The sequence below is a fragment of the Piliocolobus tephrosceles genome, chromosome 6 (genome assembly GCF_002776525.5).
Source record: "Piliocolobus tephrosceles isolate RC106 chromosome 6, ASM277652v3, whole genome shotgun sequence".
In the NCBI taxonomy this organism is placed as follows: Eukaryota; Metazoa; Chordata; class Mammalia; order Primates; family Cercopithecidae; genus Piliocolobus; species Piliocolobus tephrosceles.
In genome coordinates, this window is record NC_045439.1 from 136,167,641 (window position 1) to 136,187,634 (window position 19,994).

The 19,994-nt window shown below is 47.3% G+C and overlaps 1 protein-coding gene across 1 annotated transcript in view; it reads left to right on the plus strand.

Moving 5' to 3' along the window:
* FAM174B (family with sequence similarity 174 member B) overlaps positions 1 to 19,988 on the plus strand; it is a 37,383-nt gene extending 17,395 nt beyond the window's left edge. Inside the window, exons 2-3 of the mRNA XM_023220889.2 lie at positions 8,861 to 8,992; positions 19,318 to 19,988. Of these exons, the coding sequence (XP_023076657.1) occupies positions 8,861 to 8,992; positions 19,318 to 19,321 (136 nt within the window). The 3' untranslated portion in view covers positions 19,322 to 19,988. The remainder of the gene's footprint in view (positions 1 to 8,860; positions 8,993 to 19,317) is intronic.
* Positions 19,989 to 19,994: the final 6 nt, after the last annotated feature.

Here is a 19,994-nt window from a genome sequence, read left to right on the forward strand (position 1 = left end):
CCACTGTGTATTAATCTGTTCTTGCACTGCTATAAAGAAATACCTGAGACTGGGTAATTTATAAAGAAAAGAGTTTTAATTGTCTAATGGTTCTGCATGCTGTACAGGAAGCATGGCAGCTTCTGCTTCTGGGGAGGCCTCAGGAAGCTTCCAATCATGGTGGAAGGCAAAGGGGGAGTAGACACTCACATGGTGGGAGCAGGAGCAAGACAAAGAGCAAGGTGGCAGGTATCACCCACTTTTAAACCACCAGATCTCTCAGGCACTCACTCACTATCATAAGAACAACACGAAGAGAATGGTGCTAAACCATTAATGAAGGCCCACCCCCATGAACCAGTCACCTTCCACCAGGCCCCACTTCCAGCACTGGGGATTAGAGTTCAACATGAGATTTGGATGGGGACACAGTTTCAAACCATATCACACTGTGTTCAGTTATTGTAGTTTTACAGCAGGTTTTACTATCTAACTCCTTTACAGAATTTTCCTGGCTATTCCATTCTTGCTGCTTCTCCCATCCCCGTGAATTTTGGAATCAGCTCATATAGATCCTCAGCAGAAATTCATTGGTATCTTACTGCATTTCACTAAGCTTGCAGATTAATTTAGATGGCTTGAAATCTTCATGAGACTGAAACTTCCTAGTCAGAGGCACAGCGTGCCCTCCTTCTGTTGACACAAGCTTGTTTTGGTTGCTTTTGGTCATCACAGGAGCTGGCTGGCAACCAAAAGAACTTGCAGGGGTACCTCTGGGTCCTGAGAAGTGTGTGTTGAGTGCTGAGTCGTAGGGTTGGGGCACATCCAGAGGCCCGAGGTGAGTTCCTACCCTCTTGCTGGAGTGTGAAGGGCTCATGTTGTGGAGTGTGATGGACCTGGATTTGAGCCCTGCTTGCTTCTTGGGGCAGTTCACTCAGTGCCTTTTGGCCTTGGTTTCCTTGCTTTGATAATGGGAGCTCTCCTTGCCTCACTGGCTGGAGGCTGTGATGAGATCACATGTGCATTACCTGGCACTCAGGGTTGCTGTCTCTCAGTGCCTGCTGGTACATCCACAGTGCTGTGGATGACGCAGGAGGGGCCCGCGTGCCTGGAGGTCATGTGTAGATGGTGCCCAGTGGCAGGGATGTGCCTATGAAGAGGGGCTGCAGGATTCAGAAGAAGGAGAAAACCCAGCCTGGTTGGGATGTCCTGGAATGGCCTCAGGAGAAGTGAGAAAGCCTGTGGACCCTTGGAGTAAGTAGAACAAGAGGTGTTAGAGGCTCTGTCATCAGAATCTGGACCACACCTGCTAGGAAGTAGAAATGGATGAAGAAATTCGGGTTCATGATGAGAGGCTTGCTCAGAAGCACACCAGCAAGGGAATTGCAGGGCTGAGCGCTGAACCTCAGTCTCTGCACTTTGAGTCGGTGGCTCTGACTGTCACACTCAAAACTGAATTGAGTCTAAAGGGTTTAGTCCTGTTTTGTTTTCTTTGTGGGGAAGGGTGAGGAAGGAAGGCCTCGCCCCCTGTGGCCTACTGGGGGCTGGTGTCCTCCCTCGGCCTTCTTGTTTGTATAAGTGGGATGTATGAGCACTCACACGAAACCTGTTTCTGAGCAGCTGGTGAACAGTCTGTTGAGTAAACAAACCCTCTGGCTTCAGGATTATATTTCAGACTAAAGTAGTTTTGAACCTCTCCTCTCTCTTGTTAGAAATGAGTTTTGGTTTGGATGGAACGGTACTTTATCTCTTCTAGAAATTATCTGGCCTTGCCTGTTCCTGTGAAGACAGTATGGACATTTATTTATTAATAAAATGACCACTTTACATCTCAACCAGGTTGAAGCCTCCTGGTTAATAATAGCCTGTCTCAGAAAAGAAAGATTCCCACTGTGGAAGATGGGTCAGCAGTGTCTTTTCACTTCTTTATTTCCCGAAGTTCCTTTTTCGATGGGGAGTGCTAGCTGGGCTGCCCTCGTAGGCTGCCGTCTCACTGGCCCCCAACACCACCCAGTACACAGCTGAGGGGACAGGCTCTGGACGTGGGGGCACCAGGCTGCAAACCCAAGTCTGATTGCAAACCTGGGCTCTTTCTAGAACCAGGCGCTTTGTCCTTGAGCTGCGTGTGTCTCTAGGTAAGATGAGGGTCCTGTTCCCACGGTTGGCCCACTGCCCGCAAAGGGACCCAGGGGACTTCAGCTTCATCACAGCCATGTAGTCTCTGCCTTCGCCTCAGGCTCATGGCAGTTCTGGGAGGCGCGGTCGCCGGGAGTTTGTCCTCATTGAAAGCCTGCTCATAGGTAGCCCTAAGCAAAAAAATCACTCTGCTTCTGTGTGTATGGTTCATTGTTTCTCTAAGGGGCAGAGTCCTGGGGCTTAAACAGGCTTGAGGATATAGGAAAATTATACTTACGTGTGGAAGGCTAACTATTAAAATATGGAAAAAGCCCCAAGAAGGTGTTGTGATTACAGTGGTGGTTTCCCTTCATGCAGTGCCTTCCCTGAGACCTCGAGGCAGTTAAGGTTTGCTAGGTTATGTGTGACAGAAAACCCGGCCCCAGCTGGCTTTGGTGAAGAAGAGAGTTTGTAGTTTTTAAGGAGAGCTGGCTTAGTAGTCAATTTAGGACTTGGTCTCTCTCCTTCCAATCTGCTCTCCACCATATTGCCTTTATTTTCTGTTTCTAGATGGTGGCATGATGGCTTATGTCATCTGGGCCTCAAGGCTAGTGGGAGGGGCACCCACCTCCCCTGTTCCAGCCTTCACAGCAGAGAGTCATTGGCTCGGGTTGGTCGTGCCTTCCCCTCCCCACTGCCCTGCTCTCCTGCCATTGCCATGGCCTGGGGATGGCAATACCTGGATTGGCTCAGGCTCCAGGCTCACGTCCACTCCTGGAACTGGCGGTGTGGCCAGGCCCATGTGGGAGGGGACTTCACCCAGGGCACAGAGGATATAGATGCCAAAAGGAGGGAGGAAGTGGTTGTGGGCTGGCTGCAAACCAGCACACCTCCTGCGGGAGTCACAGTTTAGAAAGGGTTTATTAGAAGTGTGTCCAGATCAGTGTGGAATATGAAAATGTGAGCTGTGCAAAGTGACCTGTTCCAGAAAGTGTGATGAGGGAGGGCAAAGAGTTTTCTAGTGCTGAAGTCAAGTGGCCGCGAAGTCTGGTGTCACGTGGAGTGGGGCTCTTGTATAAGTGAGTGGGAGTGACAGAGCAGGGCATGCCAGGGATGGCTCAAGGCGACCTATTGGGGAGGTCTGAGCTGGAGCACCCCCGGCCCTCTAAAGGGTCATATGTGCTCGCTATGCCCTGTGATTTTCCTGAGTTGCTTCCATAGTCTATACTCTCAAGCCCCATGCAGCCTATCTCCGCAGCACATTTCAGACCCTGGGTAGTTGTGTGGCACCTTCACTCACCCATGTGGGAAGGAAGCCCCACTGCAAGTCTTCTGGTCACTGGACTGCCTGCTTCAAACCCCGGCTCTGCCACTAATTAGCTACATGGCTATGGGTAAGTCGACTTCCCTGAGCCTCAGTCTCCTCAGTTGTAAGACAGGGATACCAGCAGCACGTGCCTTGCAGGGTGCTTTAGATGTTTTGCATTTGATCACAAATTTAAATTGCTTGGCTGGCACCCAGGAAAAATTCAACTTTTAGGGACTATTATTATTATTTTGAGTCAGGCTCTCACTCTGTCACCCAGGCTGGAGTGTGGTGGCGAGATCTCGACTTGCTGCAACCTCCGTCTACTGGGTTCAAGTGATTCTTCTGCCTCAGCCTCCCAAGTAGCAGGGACTACAGGCGTGAGCCACTGTGTCCAGCCTTATGGACTATTATTTAACAAGACATGTTAAAGAATTTATACTTAGAGAAGAGCCAGACTTGATTAGGTTTTTTAGGCTTCGAATGCACTTTATTTTCCCATTTTCTCACGTTCTCTCTCTGTGAGGCAGAACTGCACTGTTCTGTGAGCCCACTCTTCAGACAGGCTTGTGGATCTCAAGGTATGTGGAAAATGCTGATTGGCTCTGTTCCTAAATTTCCCGGCTTCTGACTGGTGCACAGTTAGTAAAGGAAGAGTTCTTTTAATTTGAGAAATGTGCTGGGCATGGTGGCTCATGCCTGTAATCCCAGCACTTTGGGAGGCCGAGGCCGCAGATCACCTGAGGTCAGGAGTTTCAGACCAGTTTGGCCTACATGGCGAAATCCCATCTCTACTAAAAGTCCAAACATTAGCTGGGCATGGTGTCAGGTGCCTGTAATCCCAGCTGCTCCAGAGGCTGAGGCAGGGAGAATTGCTTGAACCTCGGAGGTGGAGGTTGCAGTTAGCCAAGATTGTGCCACTGTACTCCAGCCTGTGCTACAGAGTGAGACTCTGTCTCAAAAAAAAAAAAAAAAAAAAAAAGTGTGAAGATTTCCCGCACCCCCACTCCCACTGCCCTGTCCCTGTACCCCCAACTCCATTTATACGCTGTGAGGTTTCCTGCCCACCATCCACAGAGACCCTTGTCAACACAGCCGGTGCACCTCAGCTGGGAACGTGTCTCAATGTCTTTAAACTTCTCAGAAGTCTCAGTTTTATCCCTATTAACACACCCAGCAGTGGAAACAGCAGAAATTGCTCTTCTTTTGTAAAGAGAGTTGTGTTTCAGAGTTGTTTGTTTGAAATGTAATTTCTTCAGCTCATTATGTCAAAACTGGCATTTGAAGCATACATGAGGACTCTTGCTAATAGCCTTTTTTATTTGGATTCTTCAGGGAAACAGAATCAATGGGGGTGTGTGTGTGTGTGTGTGTGTGTGTGTGTGTGGAGAGACAGAGAGAGAGAGAGGAGGGAGGGAAAGAGAGAGAGAGACAGAGAGAGAGAGAGAGAGAGGCTTATTGTAAGGAATCAACTGATGTGATTATGGAGGCTGACAGGTTCCGGCATCTGCCATCTGTAAGCTGGAGACCCAGGAGGGCTGGTGGTATAAGGTCCAGCCTAAATGCAGACAAGGTGCAGAATCACAAAGAGCCGATGTTTCAGTTTGTGTCCCAAGGCAGGAAAAAACTGATGTCCGAATTGGAAGGCAGTTAGACAGGAGGTGTTCTCCTACTCCCTGAGGGAAGGCTCTGTTTTTTTATACTATTCAAGCCTTCAGCTGCGTGGATGGGGCCCACCTCCACATTAGGGAGGGCCATCTGTTGTACTCAGAGCCCGTTGATTCCACTGTTAATCTCATCTAGGGCCATCCTCGCAGACAGTGTGACCAAACGTCTGGGCACCCTGTGGCCCACTCAAGTTGTCACAGAGCATTAGCCATCACACCTTTGGTATATAATCTTGGGATTTTTTATTTTCTGGGGTTGCTTGGCTGCAGAGGCTGGCATTAAAGCATCATGGGCCACAGTGTTCTAGATGCTAGTGTAGTTTTTCTTCCTTCTCCCATGGGTTGGTGTTCAAGGGCCTTATTTTAGCTCAGCAGGCTAATGTTCTTATTGTAAGACTCTATACATGAACAATAAGATTATAGAGAAGGAAGGTGATTTTATAGGTTCCGGGGATTCACTCCCACAAGGCAGGGCCAGGGCTGAAGTCAGAGCCTCCAGAGCCTTCTCCCAGGGTCAGCCATCAGTCCTGCCCCAGGGCCAATGACTACATGAGGCATCAAGTTCCAAGTATGCAATGAGGTTTGCAAATCCGATTTTGCATTTTCTGGGCTTTGCGATGCCTGAAAAAAGAGTCACAAACATGACTATGACTCCTCAGCCTGAAGCCATCTGGGTGTGTTCTTTTGAAGGTCCACAGGGGACTTTCTCATGTCCTTGGGTTTGCAGGACATTTCCTTTTCTACTGTTCCAGATGCTTGTTCAGCTGCGTGTCAGAAATGGACAGTCCAGCCTTGCCCCTTTGCAGAAGCCAAGCTTTCCTGCCAGATAGCCGCAACTTGTCCGGACAGAGATTTAGGGCTGTCTTCCTGAGAAAGGCGTGTAGATAGGGAGTTTGACCCTAGACTCAGAGGTTTGAGGATGGGTGGTTTTTCTTGTGGTTTTGTCTTGGATTGCTTGTGGCATTTGGATCCACTTCTGGGCTTAAATTTCCCCCTTCCAGTGTTGAGATGGAATTGGTCCGGGATCATAAGTCATCCAGGGCAGAATGCAGAGATTTATTTTACTCCTTTGGAGGGAGGTGGAGAGAAGAATCTCTTGGGGGAGAGAATGTGAATCCAACTGTTTATAAAGTTAGCATTTAAGTCCCACACAAAGCTTGCTTCCTAAATACTGTTGTCCCAAGGCTACTGGCAAGGTGACTGGCTGTATGCCCCTTTGGTTTATCGTCTTACCACCAGGCTTGGCATTTGCACCATGTTTTATCCTGTGTTCAGAATCCAGGTAGATTCACACCCATGCTTGTGCATGTGTGTGTGTGTGTGCACCTGTGATGAAAGCAGAGAGGAGAAATGCTGTGTGATGAGGCTTGGGTGTCATCAGACTTTACAGCTGATTTTTCCCCCTCTTCCAAAATCCTACTCCTTTTCTTGACATAAGGAAACATGAGAAGTGGGTGCTATGGGTTGTGTAGGTTGCTTTATGCCAAAGACATGATGTGACACTTTGGTAAACCATGTTTTTGGTAAATCGTATCAGTTAAGACAAGACCAAGTTGCTGTTGCTAAGAAATTTTTAGAAAACCTGAAAGTGAAGTTCTGTTTTCATTCATTTTGCCAACTTACTGGAGAGTTTCTCTGTGCTGAAGACAAAGAGATCTCGCATGTGTCTTTGATGTGGTCTCCACTCAGGAATAGCTTACAGTCAGCAAGAAGAATGTGTAGGGAACCTGATTCTTCAGTGCCCCGTTCATGACTTTCTGGGTTGGCTGGTTTCTCATAGACAGTATTAAATATTCTGAAAAAGGAGGGACATTAGTGAATACAAAGCAATTAGGAAAAAGTTCAAGAGAGTGGAGGAACAAACACAAAGAACGTTAGTCATCACACTAATAGTGTTATTCCCAGTGGTATCCTAGACCTTCCAGCCATGTTCTGATACATATCGCAGCCTTTGTGCAGAGAGTCTTAGGCTAGAGGCTGAAGTGGCTTGTGTCAGTGCTTTCCCTGCAGCCCACGGTGACTCTCTACCATCCTAAAGGTAAAAACATAGTGTTAGGTCTGGCCTGGTGGCCCATGCCTGTCATCCTAGCACTCTGAGAGGCTGAGGCGGGAGGATCACTTGAGTTCAGGAGTGCGAGACCAGCCTGGGCAACATAACAAGACCTCATTTCTACTACAGATAGAAAAAAAAAATCCAGCCAGGTTTGGAGGCATGCACCTGTAGTCCCAGCTTCTCAGGAAGCTGAGGTGAAAGGATTGCTTAAGCCTGGGAGGTTGAGGCTATAGTGAACTATGATTGCAACACTGCATTCCAGCCTAGGTGATAGAATACGACCTTGTCTTTATTTTACTTTATTTTATTTTGAGACGGAGTCTCATTCTGTCTCCGACTGCAGTGCAGTGGTGCGAACTCAGCTCACTGCAACCTCTGCCTCCCGGCTCAAGCGATTCTCCTGCCGCGCCTCCTGAGTAGCTGGGACTGCAGGCGCTTGCCACCATGACCAGCTAATTTTTGTATTTTTAGTAGAGACGGGGTTTCACCATATTAGCCAGGATGGTCTCGATCTCCTGACCTCGTGATCCGCCTGCCTTGGCCTCCCAAAGTGCTAGGATTACAGGTGTGAGCCACCACACCCAGCCGAGAACCTGTCTTTAAAACGCAAAACAAAACAAGGAAACAAAACCAGAACACTGTAGTGTTGTAACCATTTTCCTCATGAATCCTCATGATGGAAACAAAATTGCCTCATTTTCACAAGCGCTTGACCTAGGAGAAATGATGTAGTGTATTTAACTCCTCTTTATCATCCCTAATAGTGACTTTTGCCAGGAGCCTGCTGTGTGCAGGCATAACTGCATCATCTCATGCAGTTCTCCCTCACCTGTGAGGAAGACTTTTCCTATCCAATGTGGTTTGTGAGGGAATGGAAGCTCAGGGAGGTGAACTGACTTGCCCCTGATCACACAAGCACAGAGCAGCCCGTTTCTGACCCAGCTCTCCCCTGGCTGGCCTGTAGGGTGGCATCCTCAAGCATCAGGCTGTGACAAACCTGGTCCTCATTGGACATCTTGATCTTTGGTGTTTTTTTTAAAAGCATGAATTTTGCCTTCTTAAAATACTGCGTTTGTGGCTGGGTGCCGTGGCTCACGCCTGTGATCCTAGCACTTTGGGAGGGCGAGGCGGGTGGATCACGAGGTCAGGAGATCGAGACCATCCTGGCTAACACAGCGAAACTCCTTCTCTATGAAAAATACAAAAAAAAATTAGCTGGGTATGGTGGCGGGTGCCTGGGACTTGGGACGCTGAGGAAGGAGAATGGCGTGAACCTGGGAGGCGGAACTTGCAGTGAGCCGAGATCATGCCACTGCACTCAAGCCTGGGAGACAGAGTAAGACTCTGTCTCAAAAAAAAAAAAAAAAAAAAAAAAAAAAAAATATATATATATATATATATATATATAATTTGTGTATTCTTTATCTTGCTTACTGAGTTTTTAGTGCTCAGGCCAGGGACCTCTGCTTTAAGGGTTAGCAAGGCCAGTCACTCACTTGAGGTCCCATGATCGTAAGTGGGTTAGCAGGGTGTTCACCGAATCTGCTGGGAGTGGTCTCAGCAGCCAGGCTGGAGGCAGCAGCGTGGTTTGCCTTCTGTCAGATCTTCATGCTCTCAGACAGAGGAAGGAAACCTGACTTAACACCAGCTGCTAAGTTGCTGTCAGGTCCTCTGGGGCTTGGGCCCAATGACTCTTTCTCTCCCAGCTGTGTTCTCATGCATGTGCTGCTTCTCCTGCAGGTCAGGAAAGAGGTTAAAGAAGACCCGCAAGTATGATATCATCACCACTCCAGCTGAGCGAGTGGAAATGGCGCCACTAAATGAAGAGGATGATGAGGATGAGGACTCCACAGTATTCGACATCAAATACAGGTACAGGGTGGAGACAGAGGCTTCCTCCTGGGCTTGGGGCAGTGGGTTGGTGGGACCTCAAGGTCAGGCATGATGTCCATGTGTTCTTGTTTTTTGGTTAAGTGTTGGGTCCTGGGGTGTTTGGTTAAGTGTTGGGTCCAGAGAGAGACCTGCTCTGATCTTGTATTAGTCCATTTTCGTGCTGCTAATAAAGACATACCTGGGACTAGGTAATTTATAAGGAGAAGTTTAATTGACTCAGATTTCCACATGGCTGCAGAGGCCTCACAATCATGGTGGAAGGTAAGGAGTAGCAAAGTCGCATCTTACATGGATGATGGCAGGCAAGAGAGCTTGTGAAGGGGAATTCCCCCTTATAAAACCATCAGATCTTTTGAGACTTATGCACTGTCAGGACTACAGCAGCACGGGAAGACCCACCCCCATGATTCAATTACCTACCAGGTCCCTCCCACAACACGTGGGAGTTGTGGGAGCTACAATTCCAGATGAGATTTGGGTGGAGACACAGCCAAACCATATCAGATCCCTTCCTAGAACACACTGCACCTGGAAACCCAGCAGAGAATTGCTTATTTATTGCTTTTCCCAAATGAGAACACAAAGTTACCTTTAAAGAAGGAAAAGGAGGATTGTGCTTCAGACAACAAGCTAGATGTCCACTGGCTGTGGGGGTCCGGCCCAAGCAGCCATGTGTGCCACACACCAGGCACCCAAACAGAAACTTATCTTTCAGCCTCACTTATGTCAATAGCTGAGGATGTGGGTGACTGGGTGGGTGGCATTCCTGCTTGGATGGAGTTTACCGATGAGCTCCAAAGGCAGATGACTTTGTGACTTTAGGATTGTAGTGTGGGTTTTCAGATCATTTTGAGGTGTACTTTGAATATGTGAGCTTCTTAATGGAAGAGGTGAAGATGAGCATAGTTTTGAGACGAGGGCTTGAAGATCCAGAGAAGGGGCATTGCTTGACCAAAGTCCCAATTAGTAGTAAAAGTGGAATAGAAATGCAGGCTGGTCCCTGTCTGGGCTCCCCAGATTCCGTGGCTTCTGCATGTCCGGGAAGGCGAGCCTTCCACACCTGTGTGCCTCAGCACAGCCTTGGTGGTCCTTGGCCCTTCTGCATAAATCAGTTGTCAGATTCAACAAGACAAATGTTTGGGATTTTGATTGGAACTGCATTGCCTGTAGATCAATTTAGGGAGAATCAGCACTTTTACGTTGACTTTTCCAGTCCATGAATAGGGAATGGATTTTCCATTTATTAGGTATTTTAAAAAATGTTTTTCAATACTTTCAAAAATTTATGTATAAATGTTTTATACATTTTTATTAGATATATTCTTACAGGTGTTTTACATTTTGATATGTAAAGTTTTTACTTTAAAGTACTATTTTATTTATACTCATATCTGCAAAAAAGACTATTATCACATTTACATACATACTGGGTTTGGAAGCTGAGTTTGTTAGTGAATCACACCTAAATCTTATGAAGAACTTGAAAACATTAAAACGGATTGGTTATGGATAGCAGAATGGGAGAAAAGTCCCCTTAGCTGTAATTTGCATGTTAGGTAAAGGGCAGCACCCTTTGAAAATAATCAAATCAATTGGTAATATTTATCCATACCACAAAATAATGCACAGTTAGCCCTCTGTACCTGAGGGTTCCACATCTGCAGGCTCAACCAACCACAAATTGAAAATATTTGGGATTGGGCATGGTGGCTCATGCTTGTAGTCTCAGTACTTTGAGAGGCCGAGGAGTGCAGATCTCTTGAGCTCTGGAATTTGAGACCAGCCTGGACCACATAGTGAAACCCCACCTCTACACAAAAAAATAATGCAAAAATTAGCCAGGCATGGTGGTGCATGCCTGTAGTCCCAGCTACTTGGGAGACTGAGGTGGGAGGATCACTGGAGCCTGGGAGGTCAAGGCTGCAGTGAGCCGTGAGCATGCCACTGCACTCCAGCCTGGGCAACAGAGCAAGATTTTGGGAAAAAAACAATACAACAGTGAAAATAATGCAAATCCAAAAAACAATATAGTATAACAACTATTTACCTTGTGTTTACATTGTATTAGGTATTAGGAATAATCTAGAGATGATTTAAAGTATACTAGAGAATGTGCATAGGATACATGCAAATACTATACCATTTTATATGAAAGACTTGAGCATCTGTGGATTTTGGTCTTTGCAGGAGGTCTTGGAACCAATTCTCTGAGGATACCAAGGGATGACTGTGTACATAGGAAAGTTAGTGACTCTATTGATTTTATCGCTAAGCCATTTTATCTGTCTCACACTCAATACAAAGAAGTAAAACATAATGTGAAGAAAACCATGTCCTCATCACTATTCACAGTCAAGAGTACACTTCCTCCTGCAGGGCTGGGAATATTGTACAATAGGGAGCATTTAATGGTTCAAGTGGATCAATGTAGTGTTTTGATTCTGAGCCACTGAACAGCATCTCATCAATCTTTGGTGACTGAGCTAACTCCATGGGAACCATGATAGATGGAACGATTTTTGTGGTATCTCCACATCCCACTAAATAAGAGAAGACCCTAAACAAAGAAATATAACAATCAATCTGCTCAGAAATTCTCTTTATAGACTGTTTCCTAGAAGGTGGGAAAAGGGGCCTTCCCTGAGGGCATAGACATCTGTATTATTGTGGCCTGGTTGCTGGATTGACATTGTGTCTGGTATGATGAAGATAAGGCACACATTGAAACCAGTGTCAGATTAAGAAACTTCCACAGCTTGTCTCAGTTCTTCAAACAATGGAGTGAGTTCCTTTTCTAGGCTGACAATGAGTGCCATATGCTGGCTGTGAAACAAACTAACTACTAAAGGTAAACCACCTGGTGGGTCTTAAAGTTAACAGACAAGTCCAAGCTTGTGTTTTGAAAGTCCAGGTTGGCTTGCTGGCTGGCGTGTTGCAAGAGCAAAAGTAAGTGAGACCCCTGGTCTCCAGGCATGCTCTGGGTCATTTTCGTTGGCCACTTTAAAGATGTGCATTCCATCTCTATCTGACACAGCAATAGGCGGGACCCGTCAACACTTGGTGGTTTTGTTTTTTTTTTTTGAGATGGAATCTTTCCCTGTCGCCCAGGCCAGAGTGCAGTGGCACTGTCTTGGCTCACCGCAACCTCCGCCTCTCGGGTTCAAGCAATTCTCCTGCCTCAGCCTCCTGAGTAGCTGTGACTACAGGCATGTGCCACCATGCCCAGCTAATTTTTTGTATTTTTAGTGGTGATGGGGTTTTACCATGTTGGCCAAGATGGTCTCAATCTCTTCACCTCGTGATCCACCCACCTTGGCCTCCCAAAGTGCTGGGATTACAGGTGTGAGCCATGGCACCTGGCCAACACTTGGTGGTTTTCAATACAGGAAGTGTTAGCTCCCCGAAGCACCTTAGTGGTGTCTCCTCTGCCCCTATTCTAGGCAGAAACTCCGGACCCTGCAGATCCCTTTGTATTAGTTTCCCGCTCCAGACCATCAGCCTTAAAGAACCCCTTTGCCCCACCGATCAATCTCCATGCCTGGGTTTCTGCTTCTGGGGCTGCCAGGTTCTCTCTGCTGTCATTCTGGGGACAGTGTCAAAAGCAGATTTCTCTGCAAGCCGCCACCTCATGATTCATGACTTTGTCTCTGACATCTCTTAAAAAATATTATCTTTAAAGTTTTTGTTTATTGCAGTTATTTTTAAAAGATACTGATTTTTTAACAAAAATCCAGCAACCTTGCTAAACTTTTATTAATTCTTGTAGGATAAATGTGGAATCTTTGGGTTTTCTGTGTAGATATGTCATCTGGGACTAAGAAGAGTCCCTGTCCCTGCTCCCAAGTCCTTAAACGTTTTATCTCTTCTTTTGCCTTTTCTGCTTTCCTTTCTTGGAAAGTTTGTGCTGTTTGTGGTTGAAATAAAACCAGAATGTGAGTGAACTTGGAGGTGAGTCACTAGACACAAGCCCACTGCAGTCCTCAGGCCTAAAGATGACTGACTGTTTAGAAAGACTAAGTAGTGCTGGCTTTTCTTATTACAGAGGTAATGTTAAGCTGTAGAAAATACAGATAATAAACAGGAAAGATATAATTACCTATCATCTCACTACTTACCAGTAACCACTAGAGTGTGTGTGAGGACATATATGTGGAACTTTCTTTTTTGTAGAAATAAGACTGTATTATACACGCTGTTTTGGCATGTTTTTCTACCCAAACAATGAATCATGAACAACTTTTCAGGTCAATAGGTGTGAAAGAACAAAGAGTTTAGGACGTTGCATGTTTGGATTAATGTTTTTGTGAACTTCTTTGTCTGCACATTGCTAATCTGTTCACAGGTTCTTGTTCTTCCCATTTAGACATAACTCAACCAAATGTTTCAGTTCTCTCTAGGAAACAGACTACATTTAAATCAGATGAATCATGACTTTGGGTTTTTTATGATTGAGTGGAAAGAGGAAAATCATGTTTTTGGCACCAGGGCAGTAAGGCAGAATAACCTGCTTCTTATTCTTTCCCAGGTAACTCTCTGATAACATCTTGTGACCTAGAGCCTTTACCTATCAGCCAGGATTTTTTTTTTTTTTTTTTTTCTCAAAGTTTTCAGCCAGGTAGGAAATGAAGGAGAAATAAGAACACAGGCAGGATAGGAGATAAGACCTCAAGTGTGTAGGGCCAGAGTTTGGGGAGGGAGGGAGGAGTTCTGTAGAAATGAGTCTCTAACTCTGTACTTAAAAAGGCTAATTAGAAAGGAGAAATGATAGCTAACTGGAGTCTAAGAGTGCCCTGGGGTTTTGAAATGGTTCTATCTTTCAAGAGGCATTTGGGTTTCCGCTGCATGTGTTTTGAGCTTTGTTGCATAGTGTGCAGTTGTGTGGATGCGCTGGGCCTCTCTGCATTCCCGGTTTATTACAGGAGACTTTGTTATCCCCCAGGACGAGAGAGATGTGGGCTCTTCCTCCCGTGTGTGTGGCAGGTGGCCCAGCAGCTGTGACAGGCGCAGCCCAGAGGCACACTGCTGGGAGAACGCGCTGCTCCTCCAGCCCTGCCTCCCTGCCAAGAGGGAGGTCCCTGTCCCCGCTTCTTATATGTGGAAAAGATGTGGCCCCGTGGGGTGTGTGGACGTGCATTCTAGAAATCCCTGCTTCCCACCCTCTTGTGGGTAGGGCTTCCTTCGGGAGTATAATTAGAAACCCATGAGATTTCCGCTGTAGTGCTGAGGGCTTTGGCTGGTGTCTTGTCTTGGAAACCAAGGGCATTTTTGTGTGGTTTGCAGCATGAGGCCTCTGCAGGGTAGGCAGAGAGTATGGGAAAACAGACCTGGCTTGCTACCCGGGAGCTCTGAGTCCCCATGGATGCCCTCATGGCAGTTGTTAAACACACTTAAGGCAGTGACTTCCTGCAGCTACTTCTGCTTACTGAGGACCTCTGAATGGCTGGACACCCCATGCTTCCTCGTGGTCTTCTGAGGGTGAACTGTTAGGAGCATCGACAGATGGACAGCTGCCTGGGCGGTGGGTATGGAAACAATGGGCATCATGAGCTTCTGAGGCCTGGAAGGAACCGGAGAGGAGCCAGTGACTTGCAGGGTAACTATCTGAAACAGCATCGGAAGCCATCCCCAGACCAGTTTGAATAAACCTCTGCCAGTCCTCTTCCTTGCAGAATGCAGAGCGTATGTGTTAAAAATGGGCATTGCACGGAGAATTTTTGTTTCTTTGGAAAGCAGTATTGGCAGCCTGCGGGCAGTTTTCATTTAAGGTGTCTCGCTCAAAGCCAGGGCACCTTAAAAATTCTTATGTCTTATGTCTACAAGGATGGAGCCTATGTGAACAGGAATCTGATCAAACAAACAAACAAAGAGGAAAGGGAAAGAAAGAAAAAGAAAGGAGGGAACCAAGGAAGGAAGGAAGGAAGGAAGGAAAGACGGACGAACAACACAAATCATCCTAAGTATCAATGCTTTTGCAAAAGCAAGCCATGTTTTTCAGATGTTCTTTTCTTGTGTGTCCCTGGATGGAAGCAGTAGAACTGCCAAAGGCGTCCCTGACACATGGTGGTGGTGTCCCCATGTCTCTCTGTCTCAGACATACTCACAGACAGGCCAGGCCTCCTCCCTCCGGCTTCTCCGTTGTTCACTCGTGGGGCTGCTGCGTCCTCTTCCCAGGGTGTCCTTGCCGGCTGCACAGAGGGGTTAGCTGGACCACTGCTGGACGCCACTGACAGGTGCTGCGAAAGTGCTCCTGTGTTGACAGCTATTTCACCTGTCAGACAAGCTTCTTATAAAACGTGGGCCAGATGCAAGTTGGGACATGTCAGTCTCCTTGTGTGGGATGGTTGTAACCCAGTGTCATCCTATAGCACAGTGGGAAATCTGAACAAGCCTGGGCCGTGGCAGCTAAATATGCCTTCACTTCCTAGAGATTTTGGTAGGGGTGGTGGTCGGCATTGACTCTTTCTGACTTACCTTAATGATGAAATGTCACTAGCAGTTTGGCAGTTCTGGGGAATGAGAAGTGGGGCTGAGAGAGGCCTTTTGGAATCTCTGCTTGTCATCTAGAGCGTGTCTAGTTGGTGAGCCTGATAATTCCCTTCACCATGAGTACAGGCTAGGTAAGCCTGGCCTTGCCCTCAAAGGGCCTGTGTTGAGAGTGGGAGACAGCAGGAGCATGGCCACTTTTTTTTTTTTTTTTTTTTGAGACGGAGTCTCACTCTTGTTGCCCAGGCTGGAGTGCGGTGGCACGATCTTGGCTCATTGCAACCTCTGCCTCCCGGGCTCAAGTGATTCTCCTGCCTCAGCCTCCTGAATAGCTGGGATTATAGGTGCCCGCTACCACGCCCAGCTAATTTTTGTATTTTTAATAGAAATGGGGTATCACCATGTTGGTCAGGCTGGTCTTGAACTCCTGACATCAAGTGATCTGCCCGCCTTGGCCTCCTGAAATGCTGGGATTACAGGTGTGAGCCACTGCGCCTGGCCAAGCATGGCCACTTCTAAGACCACCTGGCTCTCACAGAGGAAGGAACAGGTGCTGTGGGCAGCCAGGAAGGGGGCAATAAGTTCTTCCCAGAGGAGGTGAAACTTACGAGTTTGAGAGGACCAGGAAGTGAGCCCAAGGTGGCTCAACGTGCAGGGAGTAGTGAAGGCATTCCAGGGAGAAGTAACAGCAGGTGCAGGCACAGGGACGTTTGAGCCAGCATAGGGATGTTGGGTGAGTGGCAGCTTTGAGCCTCTGCCCCCCAAGCCACTCCTCGGGGGAGCCCCAAAGCTTCTGGCCCATAGATGGCCACAGGGAAACAGCTAGATGACATTGAGAGAGCCAGGACTTTACAACCAGCCACCTCTGGAGACAGCCTGTTCCCTCCACTATCCCTGGAGTATTGTTCCTGAGTCCCAGTCACCCCAGAGAGCCTGAAGGCCCAGCCAACTACATGGCTGAAACTTGGGGTATGGCTCTACCATCTCCTGGAGAGACCCAGAGAGCCAGTGGCCAGGCCTGACCTGGGCAGGCGCTGGCATGTGCGGGTGGACTTCTCCCCGTGGAGGAGCGTGAAGGATTCTGCAATGAGCAGTGTGGCTCCCTACCTTGTGTACGTGTGGGCGTTTCTTAAGTACATGGCGTTTCTTAAGTACAACCTGAGGGTGAGGCGAGGGCAAACAGCCTGATAGGGGATCCCCATAAGATTCAGAGCAGTTCCGTGGGATGCCCAGACACTCACGGAGGTGAATTTCACAATGGCAGTGGTACAGAGTTTGCATCTGCGTTGATTGTGCCGGCTGCTTTCTCCAGAGTCCACAGGACTGCTGTGGCCAGATCTGCTCTGGCACAGCTATGGTGATCAGGTCCCTGCCCTCTGCTCTGATTCTTGGTCTTTGGAATCTTCACTGCTCCTCCTCAGTTCCTGTGCCCCCACCCCTCATCCTCGACTTTGACCTTGCAGCAAGAGGCAGTGGAAGGCCTGATGGTGGAGTCAGACCTGGTAGGAGCCTTAACATTGGGGGTCCTTAGTCCCTTCCTCTTTGCAGTGGGGGGTATGAGTGCTTGGGCTTCAAGATGTTGATTTGAGAGGATAGCTCCCCCGACTTCCCAGCCCACAGAAGGGGCCAGGGGATCAGTGTAAGAAAGCCAGACTCCTGTACAACTTGGACATGGCTTGCTGGAGATTTTTCTCTTTCTCTAGTCTGTTGAGTAGGGTTTTTTTTTAAAGATGATCTTGCTCTGTCACCCAGGCTGGAGTGCAGTGGCAAGATATTGGCTCACTGTAGCCTCAACCTCCTGGGTTCAAGTGATCGTCCCACTCAACCTCTTGGGTGGCTAGGACTACAGACACACGCCACCATGTCCAGCTAATTTTTGTAGTTTTTGTAGAGACAAGCTCTCATTATGTTGCCCAGTCTGGTCTCTAATTACTGGGTTCAAGTGATTCTCCTAACTGGACCTCCCCAAGTGCTGGGATTACGGGCATGACCCACCGTGCCTGGCTTATGTTTTTTCTTTAAACAACTTTTTATGTGGAAAAAAATTAAATTTCATGCAAAAATAAAAATAGTGTAGGGAACTCCCTTGTACTTTTAACTCATATTTTCCTGTTAACATTTTTTGCCTGTTTGCTTTCTGATTCATCCATGTATATATGTGTGTGTGTGCACACAAACGGTTTTTACTAAACCATTGGAAGGTAAGTTATATATATCATGGCCCTTTCCTACAAATAATTAAGTATGTATTTCCTAAAAATAGGACGTTTACATCTTCTAGTAAATAGCTACCTGATATGGTAATATATTTGGCATTATGTAATATTATGACAGGCAGTTCATTATTTTGTAAATTCTATTAAATCCTTGTTATTTTTGCTCATGTAATTATATAATGCCCATAATCAAACATCAAGAGGTGATGGTGGCAGCTTTAACTGGTCAAATTTTCCCTCCTTTTCTAAAGTCCCTTTAGATGATGTCTTGAGCAGATTCAGTTTTTTTTTTTTTTTTTGAGACAGTCTTTCTCTGTCACCCAGGCTGGAGTACAGTGGTGCTATCTCAGCTCACTGCAACCTCTGCCTCGCGGGTTCAAGTGAGTCTCATGCCTTAGCCTCCTAAGTAGCTGGGATTATAGGCGTGTGGCACCACACCTGGCTAATTTTTGTATTTTTAGTAGAGACAGGGTTTCACCATGTTGGCCAGGCTGGTCTCAAACCCCTGACCTCAAGTGATCCACCCGCTGTGGCCTCCCAAAGTGCTGGGATTATAGGCCTGAGACACCACGCCTGGCCGCAGATTCAGTTTTTAAACTTATTTTTTGAGACGGAGTCTCGCTCTGTCGCCCAGGCTGGAGTGCAGTGGCGCAATCTCGGCCCACTGCAAGCTCTGCCTCCCGGGTTTACACCATTCTCCTGCCTCAGCCTCCTGAGTAGCTAGGACTACAGGTGCCCACCATCACGCCTGGCTAATTTTTTGTATTTTTAGTAGAGACGCGGTTTCACTGTGTTAGCCAGAATGTGATCCACCCGCCTCGGCCTCGCAAAGTGCTAGGATTATAGGCTTGAGCCACCATGCCTGGCCTAAACTTATTTATTGTACTTCTTATGTTGTCTGACACTGTGGTGTGGGCCTGGGGTTTAAAGGTAAGGAAGCTTAGACGTGGCTTTTGTCTCAAGCTCCCAGTCTAAGCAATAAGCAAACTATGGCCCAGGGGCAAAATCCAGCACGCTGTCTGTTTTTGTACAGCTCAGGAGCCAAGAATGATTTTCACATTTTAATGGTAAAAAAGAACCAAAGGAAAAATACTATTTTATGACAAGAGAAAGTAATATGCAATTCAAATTTCAGTGTCTATAAATAAGATTTTACTGGAACACAGCCATGGCCAAGCATTTCTTGCTGTGGCTGCTGTTCCACCACCACAGCAGGGTTGAGGAGTTATCACCGTGATTGCGGGACTTGCAGAGTTTACAGTATTTCCTCTCTGGATTGTTACAGAAGAAGTTCTCCAACCCCTAGTGTAAACACCCTGGAAGTGCTGGCAAGGAGGGATAGATATAAGGAGAAAGAGGTTATGTTCTAGGGAGTCTGTGTGGGGAGCTGGGGGAGGGATCCTTAGTTGGGAGCTGAGGGGAGGGAGGGGGTTTGCTGGAAGAGTGGATTGTGCCTTCCAGACAGCACCCTCAAAGGTCCTGTGGCTGGAGACTGTGACCTTTTCAATGGCTGAGAGGGTGACGGATAAAGATGTTCAGGAGGGGTCAGAATGGGTGCGGGGCTCTGCCGGAAGGGGCTGACTCTTGTCCTTCCCTTTCTTTTAGGTAAAACCTGTTTCCCAGTCTGTTGGCATCCTGTGGAAAGTTGGTCAGCTGCAACCTGGGGTGTGAAGACCTGGAAAGCCCTCTCGCGTCAGAGGTGTTGAAACCAAAACGAATGTTATGTATAAAACCCCAGCTCCATCGTGGGTGTCAGGCGTCTGCTCAGAGTGTCACTGGCAAGCTCGTTTCCACATCACCACAACGGAGTTGCTTCTGCCACCCTTTGGGCGCCCCTTTAAAGTATCCCCCACTTCTACTCCCCGTGTAAGAGACTTTGTGCCTTGCTACGGAGCAAAGGGTAGAAACATGTTGATTTTAAAAAAGTGTTTTTAAGACAATTGTTGGCAATAGTAAAAGAGATCAGGAGGATCAAGAATCTAAAACAAGCCTGAAGGATGTCCAACTGTGTATTTAGAATTTCTGACATTCTTCTCTACTGGATCTACACATTGGACCCCGTCTGATCCTTTGCTGTTTTTTTGGCTTGGTCAGGTCCTGGCCTCATTTTGGCATTACCTGTGTCAGAGTTCAAAGTGGATGTGCTTAGAGCTGGTCAGCCCCTTCCAGACCTGGACATGTCTGTGGTTCCTTTCCCTCCCTCCCTCCCTCCCTCCCTTCTCTCTCTCTCTCTCTCCCCTTCCTTCCTTCCCTCCTTCCTTCCTTCCTTCCTTCCTTCCTTC